At 30.9% G+C, this 22,827-nt stretch overlaps 1 protein-coding gene across 2 annotated transcripts; it reads right to left on the reverse strand.

Annotated features, from left to right (window-relative positions):
* Positions 1 to 8,391: 8,391 nt before the first annotated feature.
* LOC110995547 (regulation of nuclear pre-mRNA domain-containing protein 2) lies at positions 8,392 to 22,691 on the reverse strand. 2 transcript variants are annotated; one of them, XM_022262754.2, is made up of 15 exons: positions 21,971 to 22,688; positions 21,159 to 21,303; positions 20,707 to 20,836; positions 20,218 to 20,393; positions 19,435 to 19,600; positions 17,710 to 17,844; positions 17,449 to 17,562; positions 15,933 to 16,043; positions 15,393 to 15,475; positions 13,792 to 13,905; positions 12,757 to 12,835; positions 11,858 to 11,947; positions 11,077 to 11,147; positions 10,478 to 10,562; positions 8,392 to 9,463 (listed from the first exon to the last, which is right to left on the reverse strand). In XM_022262754.2, the coding sequence occupies exons 1-15, from the start codon at positions 22,255 to 22,257 to the stop codon at positions 8,898 to 8,900; spliced, it is 2,352 nt and encodes a 783-aa protein (XP_022118446.2). In that variant the 5' UTR covers positions 22,258 to 22,688; the 3' UTR covers positions 8,392 to 8,897. The 2 variants fall into 2 exon arrangements, with proteins under 2 accessions (XP_022118446.2, XP_022118447.2); XM_022262755.2 differs by lacking the exon at positions 17,449 to 17,562 and having other exon boundaries at positions 21,971 to 22,691.
* Between the last annotated feature and the right edge of the window lie 136 nt (positions 22,692 to 22,827).

A 22,827-nucleotide genomic window follows, 5' to 3' on the forward strand; every position in this document is an offset into this window, starting at 1 on the left:
CAGGGAGAGGTAAATAACGGAATAGGTACGATCGATATGCTAAATAATTAAGTATTTAAAGGAATAACTTTTGGCTGTCTGCAGTTTAAGTTTTTAAGAAACAAACAAATTATGTTTGTAATCAACACAAGGACGACTTAATTGTTCAACGTAATCCTCTAGAAACTATGTACCACAATAGAGTCACGATGACCATCGAACCCACGTCCGCAGGTAGAATTTTAAACCTCAATATGTTTTTCATGGAAAACAACGTGAAAGTTTTCTTTTGACGTCATATTGGCAGATCGAAGAGTTTTGACGCTAGCTGAATTTTAGTTAACAGGCTAGGCAAGTAATTAAACGTCATCGATTCAAGTCGTTTGCCTAGCCGTTAAATCAACTGGTTGAACACCTTTCATGCCATTAGTTAAACGGCTAAGCAGTTAATTAAACGGCAAACTAAGCAAGTTGGCTGCGACATCAATATCTTAAACCATAGTTGGTTGGCAACAGACGCTGGTAAGTGTAGCCAGTGTGTAGAATTTTGAAAAGACTCCTCATTTTACTTGTTTCATTAGTTGGGTCGGTTTTCACTGGCAAAACTTAGTTTTCAGACACACACTTGCACGAGTAGATTATGTATGTCTTTGGTAAAGTTCTTATTTATCTTAAATTTAAAAAAAAAATTCGTACGATTCATCATCATGGTTTCGACACTGATTAAAGTATTATAGATGTAACTAAACAAGACTTATCAAAAAGAGTCCTTCAAGAAAAGGACCTATTGTTTCTAAAGGCAGAATTTGTAAGAAAGTTGTTTTATTTATAGAAATGTTCTGTCTGAGGTAGCGAACTGTTTGTATGCTAATGTGTTAAGAAAATGCCTTTATCAGCTTATCATAAATCTACTGCACTATTAATTATAACTGGGATACCATAGAGGCCCTGCCAGTTGGTACTCTCTCTCTACTCTCTAATTCTGTGGCAATAACCTGGAATTTGATCCAGGATTGGGTTTTAGAGAGATTATTTGAGACCGGGTTATGACAAAAATACCACAGGCGATCCGCAACTACTGAATCTAAATTCTAAATAAAGCAGACTACAATGTATGAATGAGTGGAATTTATTAAGACGGCGTGTTGCTCCTTCATGGGTGGGAAAACTTGTGAATCCGTGATAGCCTATAATGGTATGTAAGTCTCTTCTGGTGTGGATCGACAGTTCTATGATAAATCTAAATAAGTTCTATGATAATAAAGCAAGGTAAGTGGTTGTGTTGATGTTGTGTGTCAGTACTGTGTAAGTGTGAGAGTATTTTACGAGTATATAATATATAGTCTGTTAAGTAAAAACCATTGGTTTTGATAAAAACAACAGTGTGATATGGACAACAAAAAGAAAAAGAAATAAAAAAACGTGTGAGTACTTATGTACACGAGTAAGAAGTTAAATATTATTTTTAAGAATTTTTGTAGAAAAACGACACTAACAATAAATAAAACTAAAATTTTCCCTAACGCGCCCAAAGAATTAGTATAACTTGAGAAACTTTATCACTCATAATAAAACATAATGTACATATATTTAAAAGAGTAAGTGCACTACCCAGGGCTTGGGCCAGCTAGTCTCTTGACGACAAAAATTATGTTTTTAAGTACTTGACGTAATAAATTCTACTTAAAATTATATAATTAAACTACTGTTGCACAAGAATTCATTCGGTTTCAGCAATAGTGAGGTTTGGGAGATGTTGCTTAAGATTATTAGTGAATGTATTAAGAATTGAATGGATTGTGATTTTTTTTTACCAAAAAAGTGATTAAAGATGAATGACTTCAGAAAATGAAAAGGAATTATTGAAAATTGGGTTTTTTGGGTTACTTATATGTCGGCTTATATGTTAGCTTTGTGTATGATGTGGTGTGATCGGTGTGTGTTTACCAAAAAATTCGGCATGATATTGCCATTACGTTATTAAGTTATTATACTTATTATGTATAATTATACTATTATATGTCTTATTCTTTATTTATTCATAAATGCGTGTGTTAGAGTAGTATTGTGAGATTTGTTGTCTTGACAATTTCCCTAATGCTGTATGTGTCCATCGAAACCTTTGGACTTTGGCATAAATACGTTGGAAAAGTTAGCTTTTTGAGGACATATTATTTTTATATTTGTTTCGTATTTCTACATAATATTTTATTTCGGGGTGTAGCCAGTTGTTCTTGCCGTTCTTTAAGGGTTTGGAATTGGAAAGTAAAGGGTTTGCATCGAGTTTGGATACCATCTATTTTCTTGTGAATACATTCCACTTTATATGTACTCGATTTTGATTTATATATATTATTATGACATTATGTTAATGTTTGTATTATATGACAATACACAATTAATGACATTTGCATGCCTATTTATGTATGGCGGATTGTGAGGATTTTTATTATTAATGTGTCTAATTGCACCACTATCATAGCAAATAAACGATTTCATTTATATCCTGGTATGTAGTTTTAATACAGTATAAAATACAGTACGTATATTTCAGCATTATTTCTCTCTAAAAAATACAAACGGCTGTTCATGAACAACAAGTTCCTTTTGAATTTTGTTCTCTTTAGAAATAACGCAGCCAACCTTTTTACTTCCTACAAAATGTTACGACTTCGTCGATATTTTAAGTCGGGAAGGAGGCGGGAAGCGGTACGAGACTTACACAGATGGTGTTTACAAGTCTAAATAAAACACATTTTCACAAAATTCAAATTTATTTAGAAATTAATTATTGCTGGTTTTATTAAAAACTAAATATTTACACTATTTACATTATGTACATACTATTTACAGATCTTACAGATAAAGAGCGCTGTGAAAGAAACAATGGAGGCGATTAAGATGTCATCAATAGATATTAACAGTTTCAGATGAATTTACGAAATAAATATTAAGCATATTGACATAAAATCTATATTATTGTGATCCATAATATATATTGACTGTGTGTGTTGATTTGAGCACTCAGAGTAATTTTGTGTTCATGTTCATAAAAAAAAGGAAATTATATAACAGATTACGCAAATTTATTATTTTAATGAACTTACCCCAATATAGCATTAAGGCAAGTTGGCAATACAGACTTACTTTTTTCGTCCATTATTACGAAACATGTCTACTACGAAGAATGAACTTCTGACTGACGACATTAAGGTCAATATATATAAAGTTACAATTTACGATATAATTAAATGAAATTCAATTGTCTGGCATAGTATGTATCACGTAAATGAATACGCGTGAAGTGAATTCTGACGATTTTTTTAATCAATTTTTGATAAATATTTTAAAACCGATATACACGGCCGAACAATAAGTAATCGGCAATAAAGACATTAAGATTTTTTACTTTTTTGCTAAATCGTGAAACCGTCACACTCCTTGCAAAATTCACATCACGCCTATTAATTTACACGATTATACTAAGAATACAGAGAACGTGCGATTACATTATTTATTTTAGAACGTACATTTCCTAAGCTTCTATTTGGAAAAGAGATTAAAAAAATCTGAATGTTATAAAACGTTATTGGTTTCAATAAACAAAAACACTTCGTTTTCATGACATAGAAAGACCTTATGTACAATTACTAAATTTCGAGTAAGTAAATAATTTATGTGGAATTTAATATCCTTAAAAATCAGATTCAAATTGCCTAAACTTTTTGTACTCACAACCCTGCACATTGTTAACACTTTAAAATGGAAGCACTGAAGCTTGCAAATTCATGTTTTATCAACCAATTTGACATTTTGGGTAAAATATAATTTCCGAGATCATTTATTATGAGTCTGACAATTTTGTTTATACGTCAAGTTCCTCGACTAACTGAGGCAATTAATGAATACATAATTAAAACAAATTAAATGCATACGTCACGTCAAGCTTCCTATAGTGAGAATTTACAAACATTTGGGAAGCACTGATATATTGTTAAATTATAAAAATAATGTTTGTCCCACTCCATGGTATAAAAAACACGATTGAAAAAGTATAGCAACAAAGTGGCTATATAAATTAAGAAACAAAACGTTCGTATTACGAACACGTTAAAAGTGATACTTCTTTGGCGTAACAAGATATAAATCTTTTCAATAGTTTTATTTTTCGCCTTATTCTAAGAAAAAAACGACACTAACGATAGAAAAAAATAAAATGTTAACTATATTCTGGGTGTCGGGATTTTTTTGTGGAGTGCGCGCGCCTCGTAAACATTTACTCTAATAATTTTTACTTATTACACCGAAAGAACTATAACTTCAAAAACATACTAACATATAGCCATGGCTAAATAATAAATATTATATTTATGAAAGTATTATACGAGTAGAAAGCGCATTTTCTAAGTAAAGATATACAATATTTAATTTGATGGTAAATTCTTAGCATAGTTCGTAAAGTCTATTGTCTCGTCCATAGCAATCTCAAATAAACTGTTATATCCAATAATTACCTAATTATCTTTGGTTTAATACTTTACTGTGACATGTTAGATTATTTAACGAGTAAAAACGCGATTTATTATCTACTTTATTTACATAACTCGACGTTTCGAGTGTTATTCAGTCTCTCTTTGACAACCAATTAATCTTAATTTTGACGTTATTTTTTTTTAAATAATGTCACACATTGTAACTTTCTAGAATCTACGTTTTAATAATAATTCTCAGTTTAAATATATTATTTTAAAATCTTGTTTCGGTACTAAAATATTAAAATTGTATTTAATAAATTATACCTACTCGCTGAAATTTGGTATTTGATAAGTAATTCATTGAAGAAGCTGCCTTTTCAGAATTTAGAAGGTTTATAAGATATTACATAAAAAATACTTAATATTTAAATGACTATATAATACAGGGTTATTGGTAATTCGACGTATTGTCGTAAGGATTTTACCCCCATATGAATAATGCAAATGTGAACCATTTTTCAGTTACCATGTTTTTAAGATTTTTCATAATGCAAAAGTCATAATAATAACTGATTCTTGTGATTAATAAACGATTAAACAGTGGTTAATTATTAATATTAAAACAATATACACCCGTCCATAACAAAAAATGTAGGACAAAAAAATTACTACTTTGGTAAGTCACAACTGAGAAAAAAAAATGCTTTTTTTATACTTTACGTAAGCAATATGAAGTCACTTTGAGCAAGAACTTTAATAAGACTAAATAATCAAACGTCTTTAATATTACTTATTACTGATTGTTACTTGTTATTTCTACTAAACTGTTACTGGTTCTAAATTTGATTATAAATTTCTATGATTTATTAAATTATCATTTCATTTAATGAAATTTCAAAGATGTTTAGTTTATAAGAATTATTATTAATTGTTACTTGTAGTTGCTACTAAACTGTTACTAGTTTTAAATTTTATTTTTGTTCTGGTTTATTTACATTATTCATTCATTTTATGGAAGTTTTAAAGATAATTTAATTTATTATTTTTTTGTAATTGATTTACAGTTATTTACAAATTGACTTATTATTATGACTGATTTTCTTATTATATGACTTGATGAAAACAAATGTATTATTTGCATGTCTATTGTCTATATTTGTGTGGCTGATCGTGTGGATTTTTAAAATTGATCGTTATAAATGAACCACTTTCTTGCAAATAAATTTTTATTATTATTATAATTATTAAAGCATGCCGGTGGAAATTAGTATTTATACTAATTTCCGCCTGCATGCTTTATAGATTTTTTGAAATAAGTTCTTAGTTGGTATGCTTTGTTCTAGAGTTATGATGTATTTAAAATAATCACAAATCAAGTTTCTTAAGGTTCTTTTTTTTGTTTTTGAGGCATTTTAATGAATAATAATAACGAAACAATAATTGTTGTTTTAATAATGATAAATAACCAATGTTGTACCTAATCTCTTTTATACATTTAGTTTTAATTAGAAAAAGACCTAAAAAAATGATAACTCTACAATGGTTAAATGTCTCATAATACATATGGTGGGAGGGATAAATGTAACACTCCATACTTGGAAGTACCAATAATAGACCTTCAATACTGTTATTTTAAAGTGTCTTATTAGTAGACTAGGTAAATAATTTGGCCAATGATAAAATCAATCAAATATTTATTATTAAATGTATTCAAGTGTTAGAACACTGTATATACTTTAATTCTAATAAGACTACGAAAATGTTAGACGAACAAATATATTTTCGAATATAGTAAAAATATTTGTCTCTATCTGAGGCTAATGTATATGTCACCGTAAGATTGTAAACATCGTTATATTACAATCTATCTAGTGAGGTTGTAAACTATCGATAGATTGTGAACCGTATCATTATGATTGCAATTTAACGCATCATTTTTCGCTATATTGTAATCTACCGAAGTGATACCGTTAAATTACAATATGTCCCGCGTCAAATTGTCAACAGTCTGCAAGTTCTTCCTGATTGGTCGGTCTCATTTCATTAAGAAATGAAATAGACGTGTCACTTAAATAAAATAAATATATTATTTAATAGGAAATTAGAAATCCTGACATATGTTAGAAACAAATTGTAACGAAATATTTATTCTACAAACACAGATTCTAATTAAAAATTTCAAAAAAATCATCAATTATTGTGTCTTTAAGCACAAATTATAAAAATAGAAATAACAAACAAATATGACGTGTGGCCGGGGTGGCGGGGGCACATACCGTTCAACCAATCAGAGCGCGAGTTGCATTCCGTCCTACGCCGGTTCACAATTTGACCGCTGCCCATCGATAGATGCGAAAAATAATGCGTTAAATTGCAATCATAATGATACGGTTCACAATCTATCGATAGTTTACAATCTTACTGGATAGATTGTAATATAACGATGTTTACAATCTTACGGCGACATATATATCAAGCTCAAATGATCTCGTGATTTTCATAAAGTTCGGCCGAATATCAAAATATTAGTATTTAAAACAATAATAAACGTGTAACTTCTAAACCCCAACCCAACGCTTACCGCCACGTACGAACATCAGTCAATTAAACTCAATAGCGTTTTAACAAAAGTATATCTGTCTCTTACTATCGCAGGGAACACAATTTGGTAGAAAGAGACGAAGCGATATATTAGTTTTAATGGTACCACTGCCTCGGAATGTTTCAAAGGAAAATGCGTACTGTATTTTGTATATATTTTTGTAAAATTAATAACTGTAACCAGTTATGTTGTTTCACTGTCAGAAACGTATTGGATTAGACAGAGTATTTAACTGTGTGACTGATATTCAGTCATTCAACGAATGACTATGACTGTATCTTTAGGGTCAGAAGCAATTAAAGAAAAAATAGCGATATTAATTATTAGTTTTAATATAATTTCCGTGAACTTCGGAACGCAATCGCAACAAACAACTTTTGATTTGAATTCATGAATTGTATCTGAATACTATTGAAAAGGTTGTTTATTAATGTATTCATACGTGGCAAGAGTAGCAAATACGGGCCCTGCGCTCTTGTACCCGATTATAATAATACCAGTAACCGTAATAAAAAAATATTAATTTATATAGCAGCGTCATATTTTGCCTCACTTCCACTTAAAAATCTAACACTTTCAATAAAGACTTATTTTATCTGAAGCTTTATTTAATATTGAAAGTAATCCCTAAATTTGCCGAGAATAAATCCAAAAAAAATATTTGTCACGGTTTTGATTAATGTATATAAGGGTTGTTAGAATTTGCTAAGGCCGCATGTCAAAATCCAATGCGTTTTGGATATAGACAAACATAGACGCTATTCCAGCAGCCGGTAATTATTGTATGGGACTGTTAGCTAAAGCAGGCTATTTAAATTAAGACCCAAGACAGTTTTCCTAAATTTATTTCGAATGTTCAGTTCCCTAATCAAGGAAGTGAAAATTATAGAATCCTTTTTTATTTTCTTAAATATTTTTTGAAATTCGTATTATTCTAATGAAAATTTCAAAATGGACGGAATATCTTACAAATACAGGGGCTAAAAATTTGTACATTCTTGACACAAACATTTATTTTCGCTACTGTATGCTATGAAACAAACTAGTGTTAATATTAGTATGTGTATCGCGGTATTTTGATTGTTTACTTACAAGTTTAATGAAACTAGAACAAATTTTTAAACAGAATAAATCATGTTTTTATTTTGTATTGTGAATAAATAGCTCATTTCAGGCAAGTAATTAAAAAAAATTTATATATCTTAAAAATGACAACTTTTACAAATTAAATTTAATTGTTAAAATTAAACTGAAACGAATTTGAAATTCGACTATTTTTGTTTAGAGGCCATTAAAGTATTACGTAAGCAAATTTACTACATTTTTTCCCCCCCCCCCCCCCCCACCACCACACACACGTCAGCAAAAGTCAAGCTCTAAAAAATAATAGAACATACTATTATTATTATTAGTAGGAATCCTCGAAAATGATATGCGTTGAAGTTTTCAAGCATAGACAATGTATGGGTAATATGTAAAAAGATTATTGTTGACGTAAGACGTAAAGACCCTCCTTCCCCTATAGAGCTTATGTAATACTTGAATGGACTTGATTAAAATAGCAAAAATATTAGGAATAAACACCAAACTAGGCTACAAAATTGTAAAATACATAAAAATAACCAACATAATTGTATATTTTGAATATTTTTTTATTTTTTATCTTAAACGAATACAATGTGTGACGTCATCTAGCGAATGCTCACAGACTATAATATCATGATTGACAATTTGACACAGATTATGTTCAATCATATTTTAAAATGGGAACATCGCAACATAAATCTATAGTCTATTAATTAGCTTTATTAAAACACCGTGATACACAAACTATTTACACATCACCAAAAACGCCTGGGTCCCATCCATCTGGGCCCGTTGGGCCTGGGTCCGTTACGGGGCCAAAACTGGGGCCCGAATTGCCCCGGCGGCCTAAAGTTAGTCCGCGGGGCCCAGTTTCGGGGGTACCTTTGCCGGTTCCAATCACTTTTACCGAAATCCTGATCGTGATCTTCGAACATCTCCACTTCGTCTTCCGCGAAATTGGGTTCGTAGGGCGGTTGGGGTCTTTCGAAATTGGGGGAGTTCTGCATATGGGGCAGAGGGGAGTCGGGGAAATTTTTAGGTTGGAATTTCGGATTATCGAATTCGAACGGATTGCCTTTGTCCGGGTAATTGGGAAATTTTTGCATGTTTGGATCAGGGAATTCTGGGGGAATTGTGAATTTGAGATTTGGGGGCATGTTTTCGAAGGGATTGGGTAGGGGTGGTAAGATGGGTGCGGAATGGCTGTCTTGATGGTTTGTGTGTTTGTCTGCGCGTTTATCTTCACCGCCAACGAGGACTTTGTTGTTGTTGAAGCTATTTCTTCTATGCTCGATTTGGTTTTGATTCTGGTACCCACCTTCTAAAAATGTAAGTTAATTCTACATTAGTATAAGAACATTAGAATTAGCGATAAATTAGATATTATATAAAAAGAAATCTACATATAATTTCTAAATAAATTACTATCTTGTCTCTAGTATATTAGAAATATTATATATTGAGTAACTAACAATGCGATATTATATATCTTGTATTAATTTTTAGTTTTAATGCATATTCATAGTTGGATACCATCATCCCTTGATGAGGTTTTTTTATAATTAAAACAATGAACTTGAATCTAAAAATAGCAAAAAAAAAATTTATTTTCCATATTTTTGTTGAAACCTTTTAATTACAATGTTTTTATAATGTACTTGCATATTTGTTTAACAACAAATTTAAACCCGAAAACTAGAAAAAGTTTAGTCTATCTTCTAGTCTAAGTAAGTAAGTAAGTAAGTAGAAAAGTAGAAGATAATATAAGTATAGTAGAATCTCTATAACTGGAGGAAAGTCTAAATCCGTAGAAAGTCTTCTAAGTAATTTCTATTTCCTACCGCTGAAATAAATACGCGGTATCTTATGTACTTTTTAGCTCGAACAATATTTTGCTACCAAGTATTGATAATACATATATATAGAATCAGTAGTACAGTGTACTTCATTAATATGTAATTAGATTTAGAAATCTCGCCTTTGTTAGAAAAAAACTATGTAACACGATTAATCAAATCAAAAATCATTTATTCATGTAACACAATGTACATTTATGAACGTCTAAAAACAAATACATTGAATGCTTCTAATTTTACATTTACTGAAAGTTCTCAAATCAAGGGCGTAGAACGCAAGAGAACGCTCTTTTTAATTGCCAAGTTTTTTTTAATGCAATTGACATTCGACATATGACTTTGACATTTGACATTGCCATTTGACATTGACATTGCCATTGGCATTGCCATTAGACATTGGCATTGTCATTTGACATTTGTTGACATTTGAGTTATAGCTTCCCCCGTATGTATATCCCTATTTCAAGATATAAACTTACGTTGTTCTTCATCTTCCGAGAGGTCCATATCAACACTTTCGACGATGTCCGGAGGAGGTACCATCGGTGGTGGTACCCGGTAATCCTGCAATTTACATTTATATTAACTGTAAAGACAAATTTATAATCGTATGTGATAATAATCATAATTGTATGTGCCTTTTTATATTTGGGGCCGTTCAAGTATTACGTAAGCACTATAAGGGGGGGGGGTTCTTATTTGGTGATTACGTCAACAGTAATTATTTACTTTTGTACACATTTTCTAACACATTGTCTATGCTTGAAAGTGAGCTTCTCATTTACTGACAAGAATATAGGGGGAGGGTTTAGGTAATACTTAAACGGCCCCTTTATTTTTCGTGCATATTTTAACCGTATATAAGTAATGTCTAACAAATTGTGTATTAGTTGTCAGGGGTTCCGATGGTACTGAACTGATTAAAATAAATTATAATAATCGGATATTGCCTGGAAAGATCGCTCGAAAGCCATAAGGCCGCCAATTTTTTTTTATTTCAATTCCTTTTTACTATTTCAATTACACGACTATATTTCAGACATACAGAAGCAAAGTTAAAATAAATAATTAATCATACCTGATCAGCTACCGCATTGTGTGGTCTGGGCGGTTGATGTGTCAGAGATATTAAATTTCTGTGGTCCACATCTGAAATATACATACATTAACAGCTAATGTCAAAAGTTCCGGTAGATTATTAAAATATTTTCCGTGATGTAACAATATCAAACCTTATAATCGTAATACAGTAATGCCCCCCCCCCCCCCCCCTATAACGCTGTAGACCCGGATCGCGTTATAGGCAATCGCGTTGCAGGAGTATTCTCTTCAAATAGTTTTCCAGAATATTATAACAAATAGGAACATGAATTTAATTTACAGGTGCAAAGGTCTACGCGTTATAGGGGAGAAAGACCGCGTTATATGAGACACGGATCGCCTTATAAGAAAGGAAAACACGTTATGGGGGAGGGGATTACTGTATTGAAAACCAATTCGACTTAGGGTCCTTCAAGAAAAGAGCGTACCAATTCTTAAAAGGCCAGCAACGCACTCGCGAGCCCTCTGACATTGAGAGTGTCCATGGGCGCGGTATCACTTAACATCAGGTGAGCCTCCTGCCCGTTTGCCCCCTGTTCTATAAAAAAAAAGGTTCAGACCCTTTTATAAATACCGTTTCCCTATTTATATTGAATCTGACCATACGCAGGAAATTATGCTTTATTCTATTTATTTAAAGGCCGCTAACGCATTTGCGAATCTTCTGGCAATGTGATAATTCAGGTGAGCCTCATGCTCGATTACCTTGTGTAATATCAGAAATCAGTCCTAATTCGTAATAAAAAAATTTTAAGTACCTTGTGAGAGGGGTTGCCTTATTGCGGGGGGAGTGATTGGAGTCAAAGGCAAGCTCGGCATCATCATTCTGTGGTCCACGTCTTCTATACCTGTTGAAAAACTCATTAAATATTTGCGTTTAAATGTTCAAATCCGAAATCACCGATGCCAACAAAACAATCCGCTGGGAATCGAACCTGGGTACGCCGTGTGCATAACTAAGATACTTTGATACATAGATTTTATAATCACAAAACATAATTGTGCCAGCTAAAATAAGAGAAATCATAAACAAGTGGCCCAATATTTTTATAAGTAGCAAATCACGAATAAAATTCTGTTATTTAATTATATATATCAATTACGGTGCTACTTATCGGTTATATACAGCATGCATAGGAATTTTTTTAACTTAAGTTATACATTACAGCATTTAAAGATATTTTTATTCAATTACCAAAAAACCGATAGCTTTTCATTCATCTAATCTGAGTTATGTATACCTTAATCTTTTCAGTTATATATACATTCATACTTACCTAACTTATATTTACATACATTAATATTTTCAAACTTATATTAATCTTTCTCAACGTATATTTACATTAATCTTTCCTAACTTATATTTTCATTAAATTTTCATAGCTTATATTTATATTAGCTAATCTTTCTTAACTTATTTTCACATAATTCTTTCTCAACTTATATTTACATTAGTCTTTCCTTACTTATATTTTCATTAATCTTTCCTAACTTATATTTTCATTAAAATTTTCTATGTTTCACATATGACATTCATATTTTTTACTTAAATATGGAGAATTTGTTTTTATATATGGTCTTCTTAATCTCAATAGATGGTGATACGAAATAAGAAATTTGTATAGAAAGATCAATTATTCTAATGACGTATACTTACCCCCAAGCATAGGCAGAGATGGCGGCGGTGGGGGCGGTGGTAGTATGCCTCTGTGATCCACGTCACGCGCTGAACTTTCCTGAAATCGATTATAAATTTCTACTCAACAATTTTGACAATTAAAGTATGAAGATGGTTCATCTTCTATGTATATATCTTCTATATGATAGATAGATATTTACAATGACAGATTTATTGCGAATTTAACTATACTAGTATTTTGCAACATATAGAGCTGTATAATGTGAAAGTATTAGTGGATATAATAATAAAGGTAATATAATAAAGGATTAAAGAGACACTACATAGAAGAATAAATTGTTCAGCAATTATAGTGTACAGGAAGTAGAAAAAATACAACAAGTACCAAATTAGCAGCAAGCATAAATTGGGAAGTATTAAATAACACAACTATTAAGGCAAACCAGGTGTTTGATAATTTAAGGGTCTGTTTCACAATGTATGGATAAAGTACCAAATAGCTATGCAACACATAAATTATTCGGAAGATAAAAGTACCGAATAAGGAACTTCCAGTTTTATGACGAATAGCGCTATCTGACAGTAGAAACGCAACAATACAGTTTATCCTACCAATCTACACTAATATTATAAAATGGAAAACTTTGTTTGTTTGATTGTAATGAATAGGCTCATAAACTACTGGACCGATTTGAAAAATTCTTTCACCATTCGAAAGCTACATTATCCACGAGTAATATAGGCAATATTTAATTTTGAACAAAAATAGGGTTCCGTAAGATATTAGGGTTTTTCGGACACAAGGTGTAAAAAATCAACCAAAAAAAGTTACTTATATTGCGTACCCTGCCTAAACTATTAAAGATAAAAAGTCCGCGACACACTATACCTATCTATGTCGAGTGAGGCACAATAACCATAAATTATATAAGTACATGGCAAAACGACAGTACATACTACATAGTAAGTAATAAATAGGTTATTTGGAACATATCCGGACATTGTGAAACAGGCCCTAAATATATAAGAAATGTGCGTGCTATATTCACTTACTGTAGGGTGTGTTTCCACAATCGTAGGCAGGGGCAAAGGGGCCACCAACGAAGGCGGAGGCGACGCGGGAGGCTCCTCGAACACGGCCCGTTCATTCGGCACTGGAACGCGGGGCTGGAATATTCATACATCAATTATTCCAGTCATTTATTATATTATTTATTTATTAACAGTTCCTAAAAATACTGGCACAATATAAAAAGATTGGACGTTTCTGTTTGTGATTAATAAAACAGAAATATCGTCAGGCGCTTAGCACAAACATTAGTAAAACCAATAAATTAGCAATAAAAAGTAGAGCAGATAGCGTGGGCGTATTTGGAACTACAGTCAAAACCGTTACGACATCGTTTAGATTTTAGACCATATATGGATAACCACCAGCCCGCTGTAAAAATGATCCGGCAGATATTTTTTAAAAACCCAATTAAAAAAATATTACATTAGTTACTTATTAGACTGGAATACGACGATTTCTACAAAAAATACCAAGAAAATGACAATTTTCCGCAGCTTGGAAAATTCGCAAGATTGATTTGTGCGTTTACAGTACTGAATGCTAACAGTTCTTTTCATTGATGAAAGTCAATAAATCAACACATCGTACAAGACTGACTGACGATAATCGATTTTGACTGTAGTTGGGAAATAGCGTTGTTCCGTATATATGTCGCAGTAAAGTAGTTAAATTAGAGAGTTAATTGAATCATTAGACAGTTAATTGAATCTCTAGACTAATTAAATATCGATATTCAATTGTCGTCTTGTTTTACATTATTAATCAACACTCTGGCTTTCGGTCAGACAGATAGTTAAAAGATTTCGATGACTATATAAATTACAATGCTAGCAACTTGATTAAATATAAGTAATAACTTTCTAATGATTCAACTAACTCTCTAATTTAACTACTTTACTGCGACATATTTTAATCTGTATGAGTTCTGAGATTATAATTATAAACGCGCAATTTCCTAATTGTGTACTGATTACTTATTTCTACAAATTGTGAGAGATTTAATTTATAATGTGCGTATAAAACTAAGTAAGTATGAAAACAAAAGTAATCTGAAATGACGCGAATTCTAGATTCGTCTTAGAACGTCTTAAATCTTGTTTCGAGAGTTGTCAATTTTTTTTTTTTTTAGAATTTGACAGTGTTTTTTAATATGAATTACAATGGACACGGAACATGAAGTTTCATCCTTGATTGCTTAATCAAAGATAAAACTGTTGGGTATAATATTGCAAATACACTTTCTTGATAATTTAATTAACAGTTAGTTTATTTTTACATTTGTTTATGTGATTATATTAAATTAAATATTAAAATTCGATTCAAACAATATACAATAAATAATCATATTTTTTGTATATTCTAAATAAATGTTGTTTTTTATATAACTTCTGCACTTCTTGCACCCATCATTTTTTATTTTTTTATTTATTTCTATTCTAACTAGGGTTGCCTGGAAGAGATCGCTTGTTAGCGATAAGGCCGCCCGTTGCATCCCTTGTAATTTATATATTTTGTGTTATTTGTATTTCTTTAGCAACGAAGTGAAAATAAATAAATAAATAAAAATAAACCAAAAACGAACCGTAATCGGCGCAGGCGCAGCCCATACATTAGTCCACTGTCTACTCACTATTGCCTCGGGGAGATATTGGTGTTCCGCGTCCTCTGTAAAGCAAATTATAATTTTCATAATAAACATTTCAATTTTTAAATGCTAACAAGTAATTACTGAACGTCAATAGAGATTTTTAAATATAACTAAAATGACCGTGAAATTTAAAAAGTTTTTGAAGTTGGCAATACGTATAATCACGTAAGCCGCATTTCTATATTTCATGGAATAATGTGATTTAAAAACAGATTATTACACATATTTAATGTTGCGTCATAAATTGAAAAACAAAAACAAATTCAAAGACTTGACTTATTGAGATTTTTTTTCCTTTCGGAATTGACCTGTGACTTACAAAATTATAATAAATAAAGCTATAATAGTAAGGCTCTACTTTTCAGAAATTTGGCATAGATTTAACATTCAGCAGCATAATTTAAGATGAGAACAACCAGATACTTAATTAACATAGTGCATATAGAGATAGATAGATATATATGTTATACGAACCGGATATGGTGATTGGATCCATAGCGCTGTAGAAGGAAGTGGGTGGAGGCGGTATTCCGGTGCTATCCGGTGTCAGAAGGTCCAAACCGGGCAACGACTCACTTTTGGACACTGGAATATACATTTGCACATTACATACATTTTTATATAAAAACTTATGTTGCTACGTGGTAATATGTTTGTATATATATTGACATTTATATGTTCGCTGAGAGTGTGGTGATAGCAAGGAAAGCTTTGACAAAAAATTATTTCAACCATGATGAATGAAATGCATTAATAACCTTTCATTGACAACTAATTAAATTCTTTTTTTTTTTTTTTTTTCTTTTACACTAAAAATGTTTGGAATGTTTTCCTTCTTGTTTTATAAAAAAAAAACTATTTGTGAAGATTTGTAATTGGCTCACAATGTTATATATTTTCTGTATTTAACGTGAATCTTCTGAATAAATAAATAATAATAAATATAGCAGATATTTATCAAGAAAGGCTAGTAAAGAAACGAGGCATGAAAAAAAAATTGAGCGTCTCGGAAAGACAGAAGTGAGATCCAGGCCTCAGATTTTTATTTCATGATCATTTGCGTTTTTATCAATAGGGAAGTAGGTGAACGGTCTGTGCCAGTTCCCTGACGATGATTTCCTTCACCATACAAGTTTTAAATGAGCACATAGACAATCATTGGTTCACAACCGGGAATCGAACTCAAGACCTCCGTTATGAGAGTGGTATACTTGAAATACCAGTTTTAAAAATTATAAATTATTATAAATTACATGTCACGTTGTTTGTCCGCAATGGACTCCTAAACTACTTAACCGATTTTAAATTTAATTAGCACACCATGTGCAGTTTGATCTAACTTAAAAAATAGGATAGCTTACATCTCAATTTCTACCCGCAATATTATTTTTATTGCAAATATTTGTTTATTATTTGATACAATTCTAACAGATGGCGCTGTGTTAAACCAACCATTTACATAAGTTATCCTACCGTTTCCCTTGAATAGTTTACTACGTGGTTATATAACAAAAACCTTAGCCACAGCAACGCTTGGCCGAGTCTGCCAGTATTTACTATATATTTATCTACACTAATATTATAAAGAGGAAAACTTTGTTTGTTTGTTTGATTGTAATGAATAGGCTCATAAACTACTGGACCGATTTTAAAAATTCTTTCACCATTCGAAAGCTACATTATGTCGAGTAATATAGGCTATATTTAATTTTGAACAAAAATAGGGTTTCGTAAGATATTAGGGTATTTTGGACACAAGGTGTAAAAAAATCAACAAAAAAAGATACTTATTTTGCGTACCCTGCCTATTATTAAAGATAGAACCATAAAATGTTCTAAGTAATTGTAGATCTTATAAATATCTACAAAAAAGTCCTACACACTATACCTATCTATGTCGAGTTAGGCACAATAACCATAAATAATATAAGTACATGGCAAAACGATGTTTGCCAGGTCAGCTAGTATGTATATAAATGTAGCTTTTTACCTGAATCATTTGGCGATGCGGAGTTTTCAGCTGGCGTCAGGGTTTTCAAGAAGTCATTTATACTGAAATCTTGTTTATCGCTTGGCCTCGTATTTATAACTTCTATTTTATTGGCTGGAAAAAAAAATGCGATTGTTGATGACCTCCAAACTGATTTTGATGAATTTTGATATAGTCTCAAAAGTAGGCTACTAATACCATAAAATAACATATACAACACACTATATTGACTCAATATATATCAAATGTATTAATATTTACCATTAGTGAGATCAATCTCATCCCCAAACATTGAGAGAGGATTATCCGAAGTGAGAAATGATGACAGTCCCAAGTTGTAAAGAGACCCATCGGCAGACATGGTCGTATTGAATGTTTGGTCTATGTTGTAGGCCACTGGAATTATATTTATGTAAATAAATAACACAACTCTACAAAAAAATTTTTCGTTCTTTGTCCTAAAGTTTAAACTATTATTTTCCAGTTAGTTATGCACAAAAACGAGAAGAAAATACCTTTTTTCGGTATAAAGTTTGCTTTTGTGATCATGAATTTTGAACAACGCTATCAAGGCCAATACAATGAAAACATGATGTAGTCGCCCATCATTTGGGGTTTATTGAGAGAAAGTAGCTATGAACATAAAAGAAAAAGTAAAAGTGTGCACTTTTAAGTTATATTCCACTTTTCTGTAAGCTAATTTGATAGTAAAACTTAATAAAAATAATAAACATTTTTATTTCAATCCGAGATTTTTAAAAATTTCGTTCAATCAGTCTTCTAAGCACAAAAGCAAAGTTTTTCATGCCATATATTTTTTTCCGTCTTATTACGACCTAAACTACCGAAATTTAATGCTTTGCAATCAAAGTATAATTTCATGTTGACCCATGTAATTATATTTCTTAAATGAGATTATTTGTGATTGTTTTTAGAAATGTTCATTTAGTTTTGTTTGTTAGTCTGTGATAAAGAAACTAGTTTTGTTTGTCTGTCATTTTTAAGTTGAATATAAGGTGTCTGTTGAGTAAATAGAATAAAAAGTGTATATAACTGAAATAGCAAACTTTAACTGTTGTTTTTAAAATAAATATTTTCCAACACATTTGAGTCTTATTTTCTTATACAGTGTAAACTCCATGTAACATCAGTCGAATTAACGACAAAGCGTCGAAATTAATTGATTTTGGTTGGTTTAGCTTGTCTGTCATGTGTGCATCACACACACTCTCAATAACGACCACAATTCAGTAATAAAAAGTACCTTTTAAGTTGCCAAAATTAATAAAAACTGCGTAGCTGTGTACATTTTTTCGTTTGTTTTTCGAAAATTTTTTGTGGTTTTATTATCCTAGCCCTGGAAGCAGCTAAATTATTGGAAAAGTATTTCCTTTATCACCAATATGCCTCAATATTACAAGATATGAATAAAATAAGAAAAAAAAAAACAACAAAATTACTGATGCAGCAAAAGACGTCAGAGAAAATCTTTATGTGTACATAACTACTAAGACTAGTCTGAAATATACTTTTCTTTTTCTAATTCTGATTTTTCTTCTCTCCATATAACGTCACTTCTCTTTAACGCCATAAAATGCACAGTCCCTTCAGCGTCGTTATATAGAGTTTACACTGTATTTATATTAAATTGAAAAAATATCCTAATGAGGCAAACAATTAACTATTCAAAACTAGTGACTTAAATAATAAAAATTTAAAGGTGCCTTGTATATATTTACTAATGAACATACAATTTAAGAAGAATAATAATAGAATTTTAAACCTTCCTCATATGAAATATTTTTCTGAAAAGTTCAATAGTGTTTTTTTTTTTTTTTTTAACAGTATATTTAAAACCTTTTCATAACAATTTTATGGCTACATTTTTTTATTTGTATTAAGTTAGCTGTAGAAATACAAAAGTTCGTCTATTTTTAAGCATATGAGATTTGGCATTCGGCATTGATCTTATTCAATGTATATTACCATCATTATCTCCCATGTTAGGCAGAGGCAGGTCTTCATCGGGGCCTGGAGACGGAACATCCTCATCCCTGAGGGGTGGAGATGGTATTGAAGAAGGCAGGGTAGGCGTCAAGTCATCCAACTTCCTTTTTAACACACGAACTCGCGATCCAAAGCTTTTGTATGCCTGAAATATGTATACTATATATAGATCGAACTATAAATTTATACAGATTTCTTTGGATATTTACAAAATTTGTAAAATTAACCCACATTCATAAAAATTAAAGACTTTTCACTGATAATGGACCTTGGACATCAATACAATAATTTTTAGATTCTAGATTCTGTTTGAGCGATTGATAAAAATAAAAAAGACATCTCATTGAGTAAAAAATTGGCATTCATTTTTGGGAATTACAATCTAGCCTAATTTTAGACAAGTAATTTAACGTATTCCAAAAGGTATTTCAAGTCAGAAACCCCTCTTAAGCCCTGTCTAATATGTCAGTTCAAGTAGAAAAAAATATTTGACAGCCATTGAAAGTTGATTTAACTTATTTATGAAAGACATAAATGAACCTTATATATAATTAATGGAAAAATTCTATGACAGACTAGGCGGTATGGTTGAAAAAAAAAAATTGAATCAACTTTGAGTGACGTTCCAGAATACGGTCCTAAGTCTTATGGTTGGACTAGCCTAATATCCTACTGAAGGTATTTAACATATGAATGTGTTAAATTACATATACTACTTTTACTACCTCTATTAAGGGCACTGTTCACATAGTTTTAACTTACATAAGCAACAACTTTGACTTCGCCTCTTTGCGTAGAATAATATTGGTTCGCTGAAGAGAGTAATGCTAATAAGGCCTCTCTAGCAACTATTTCCCTTTGTAACGCTTGTGTATACCTCTCTATACAACCGATGCCCTCATTTAGTTCCTTTTCTACATCATCTTTTAAACATCTCTCTGTAAGAATAAAATATATTAATTAAAACAACCCTTGTTCTTGGCCTCTTTCTGTAAATTTCAATTAAATGTACTTTGCAGAAATATATGTTTGGTACTATTTATTTATTTATCCTTTATAATGTTATACAAAACAAAAATAAAAAAAAACAGTTTACAAAAGTTATAAGGCAAAAAATATAGGTTGTATGGAACGGACTGTAGTTGGTTAATATATTTGTCACCATTCAAATATGTAGCCATCAATAAATCATAAAATGGTTAACATAAACCAAGTCAGATGTTGTTTTTATAATATAAATTTTAACCAAACCTTTAAGGCTTTCACAAAGTGCATCTGTATCTGAGAAATCCAAAGTATTCTCATGTATATGTTTCAGTCTCAAATCTGTGTCTGCCTCAAGGACTGAACATTGTTTTATTTTATTGACTAATTGTTGTGGCTGAAATCAGTTATAAGGAGATAAACATATCTGATTGCTATTATTTCAGTTAAATACAATACAATTCATTAAGAGGCATTATTCCTGTTTGTTTTCCATTTGAGTGGCAAAATAGAAGAATGTTTAGAGAATAACTTCTATGGTTTATTAATATGCACCTCATAAAATCTTTGTTCAGAAGAAACTTTAGACTACTAGACGTATCAAATATTAGCTACAATATAGCCTTATTCCATGTCTCATTAGACTCATTATGGTGGTTCAAGGATTTTCAAAAAACACAGATTTAGATGAGATTAGCATTGCACAATTTTAGTTTTACCTGAAAATCAAAATCATCATCTGTCTTTTTAACTGCACCAGCGACTAGCAATCCAGTGAGGTCTGAGAGAAACTCATCATCATATACTGATCTTTGCTCCCATATTTTGAAAATGCGCAGTATTTTTGGACGAACTTTTTCATCTCTGAAATTAAAACATTTGCTCTGGTCATTCCTGGTTGAGTGCGGATGTCAAATGGATGATGGAATGTTATTTCCATAAAATTAGTAGTAAAACATTCCATCATCTGCTTTTTTCTAATTTAAATTAACAAATAGTAGTCTTACTTATTTAAAAGCCTATTATGATGCTATTATTTTATTTTAATCAAATACAATTTTTTTTGTTATTTACCATGGGTTGATAAGTGGATAGTATAATGTATAATATATATAGTGAATAATATGAAGTCAGTAAAAGAGAATCGTCAACTTAGTTCTTGGCGTTGAATAAATTTATATCTTTAAAGATAAATAAATAATGTAAAGTTGGCTTAAAGTCTGTTAAGGTTATTTTGATTAAATAAAGCTTGAATTACATATAAGATAAGATATAATAAACCAAATCAATTAATTTAATAATATTTTATACATTTCTATTATGTTTTTAGATTTCATAAAAGCCTAGTCTATACGGAAATATGCAAGTATAAGTAGAAAAAAAAATGCGCACAGTAACTCAGAATTATAAAATAAGTGTCTTTCATAATGTTTTGTTTTGTTTGTTGTAGCAACAGAATTGGCAAATATAATCATAAGATTATAAAGCTAAATATATAGTTCACTTTACATAGAGTAAACACAGTACCAACCTGACAAGTGGAGTAGCTTTTTGCAAATTAAGGCCCCAACTTTCAACGAAATCATAATTCTTTCTTTTACTATATTGAATAACGTCGTTAGCTAAGTAAAATAGTACTAATCTCTGTTCCACCTTCACACGCTTCAAAACATTTAACCAACTCGATACAATTTTCTTATGATGCGCTCGTTGTTTTAAACACCAAGACGAAAGTCCCTGGATACTTTCCTGTGTATCCTTCAACTGAGCCAACTTTTTCTCAAAGTCTAGGGTATTAAATCCCTCTTTTTCACCCATTTTATACCTATATGTCTTGTTATCAAAACATTTCCCATGAATGCTCGTAATCTACGAGTAAATGCTTGAAACTTGTATATTATAATAATATAGAACTTATAATACCATAGCGAATCATTTTGAAAATAAACTTTTATAATAAATCACACTAAATAACCCAAAATCTGTTTACAATGTGTCTGATGCTCACGGGTTTGCCGAGTTTAAATGCACTATTATTGACTTAATACTCATTGGTAATATGTCATGCTATATATAGACTCTTTCATTAAATAGTATTTTTCATGTAATATTTTTTACTTGCTATAATAAACAATTCAGAAGAACCAATTATTTTTGATTACGGAAATTCAACACCGCCATTTTCTCTATTTGATATTTCAAATTGTTGTACCATAGATTAATTGTTAATATCATACAGATAAGGAATTCCCATTGTAGAACATTTCAGTTTCATTAAAATATATCCGACAACATTAATGTTTATCGCCTGTCTATATATATATTTCTTGTGTGCGTGTGTATGTGACTGACCCGACTAAAAAGGCTCGCAGGAGGCCCCGACACGTA

The sequence above is a fragment of the Pieris rapae genome, chromosome 18 (genome assembly GCF_905147795.1).
Source record: "Pieris rapae chromosome 18, ilPieRapa1.1, whole genome shotgun sequence".
NCBI lineage: Eukaryota > Metazoa > Arthropoda > Insecta > Lepidoptera > Pieridae > Pieris > Pieris rapae.

Coding starts and splice junctions, on each gene's coding strand:
- LOC110995547 (XM_022262754.2), bottom strand. CDS start 22,257: ATGGGTGAAAAAGAGGGATTTAATACCCTAGACTTTGAGAAAAAGTTG. Junction 21,304..21,970: donor AAAGCTACTCCACTTGTCAG/GTTGGTACTGTG, acceptor TTTTAATTTCAG/AGATGAAAAAGTTCGTCCAA. Junction 16,044..17,448: donor CGCATCGCCAAATGATTCAG/GTAAAAAGCTAC, acceptor TGTATATTCCAG/TGTCCAAAAGTGAGTCGTTG.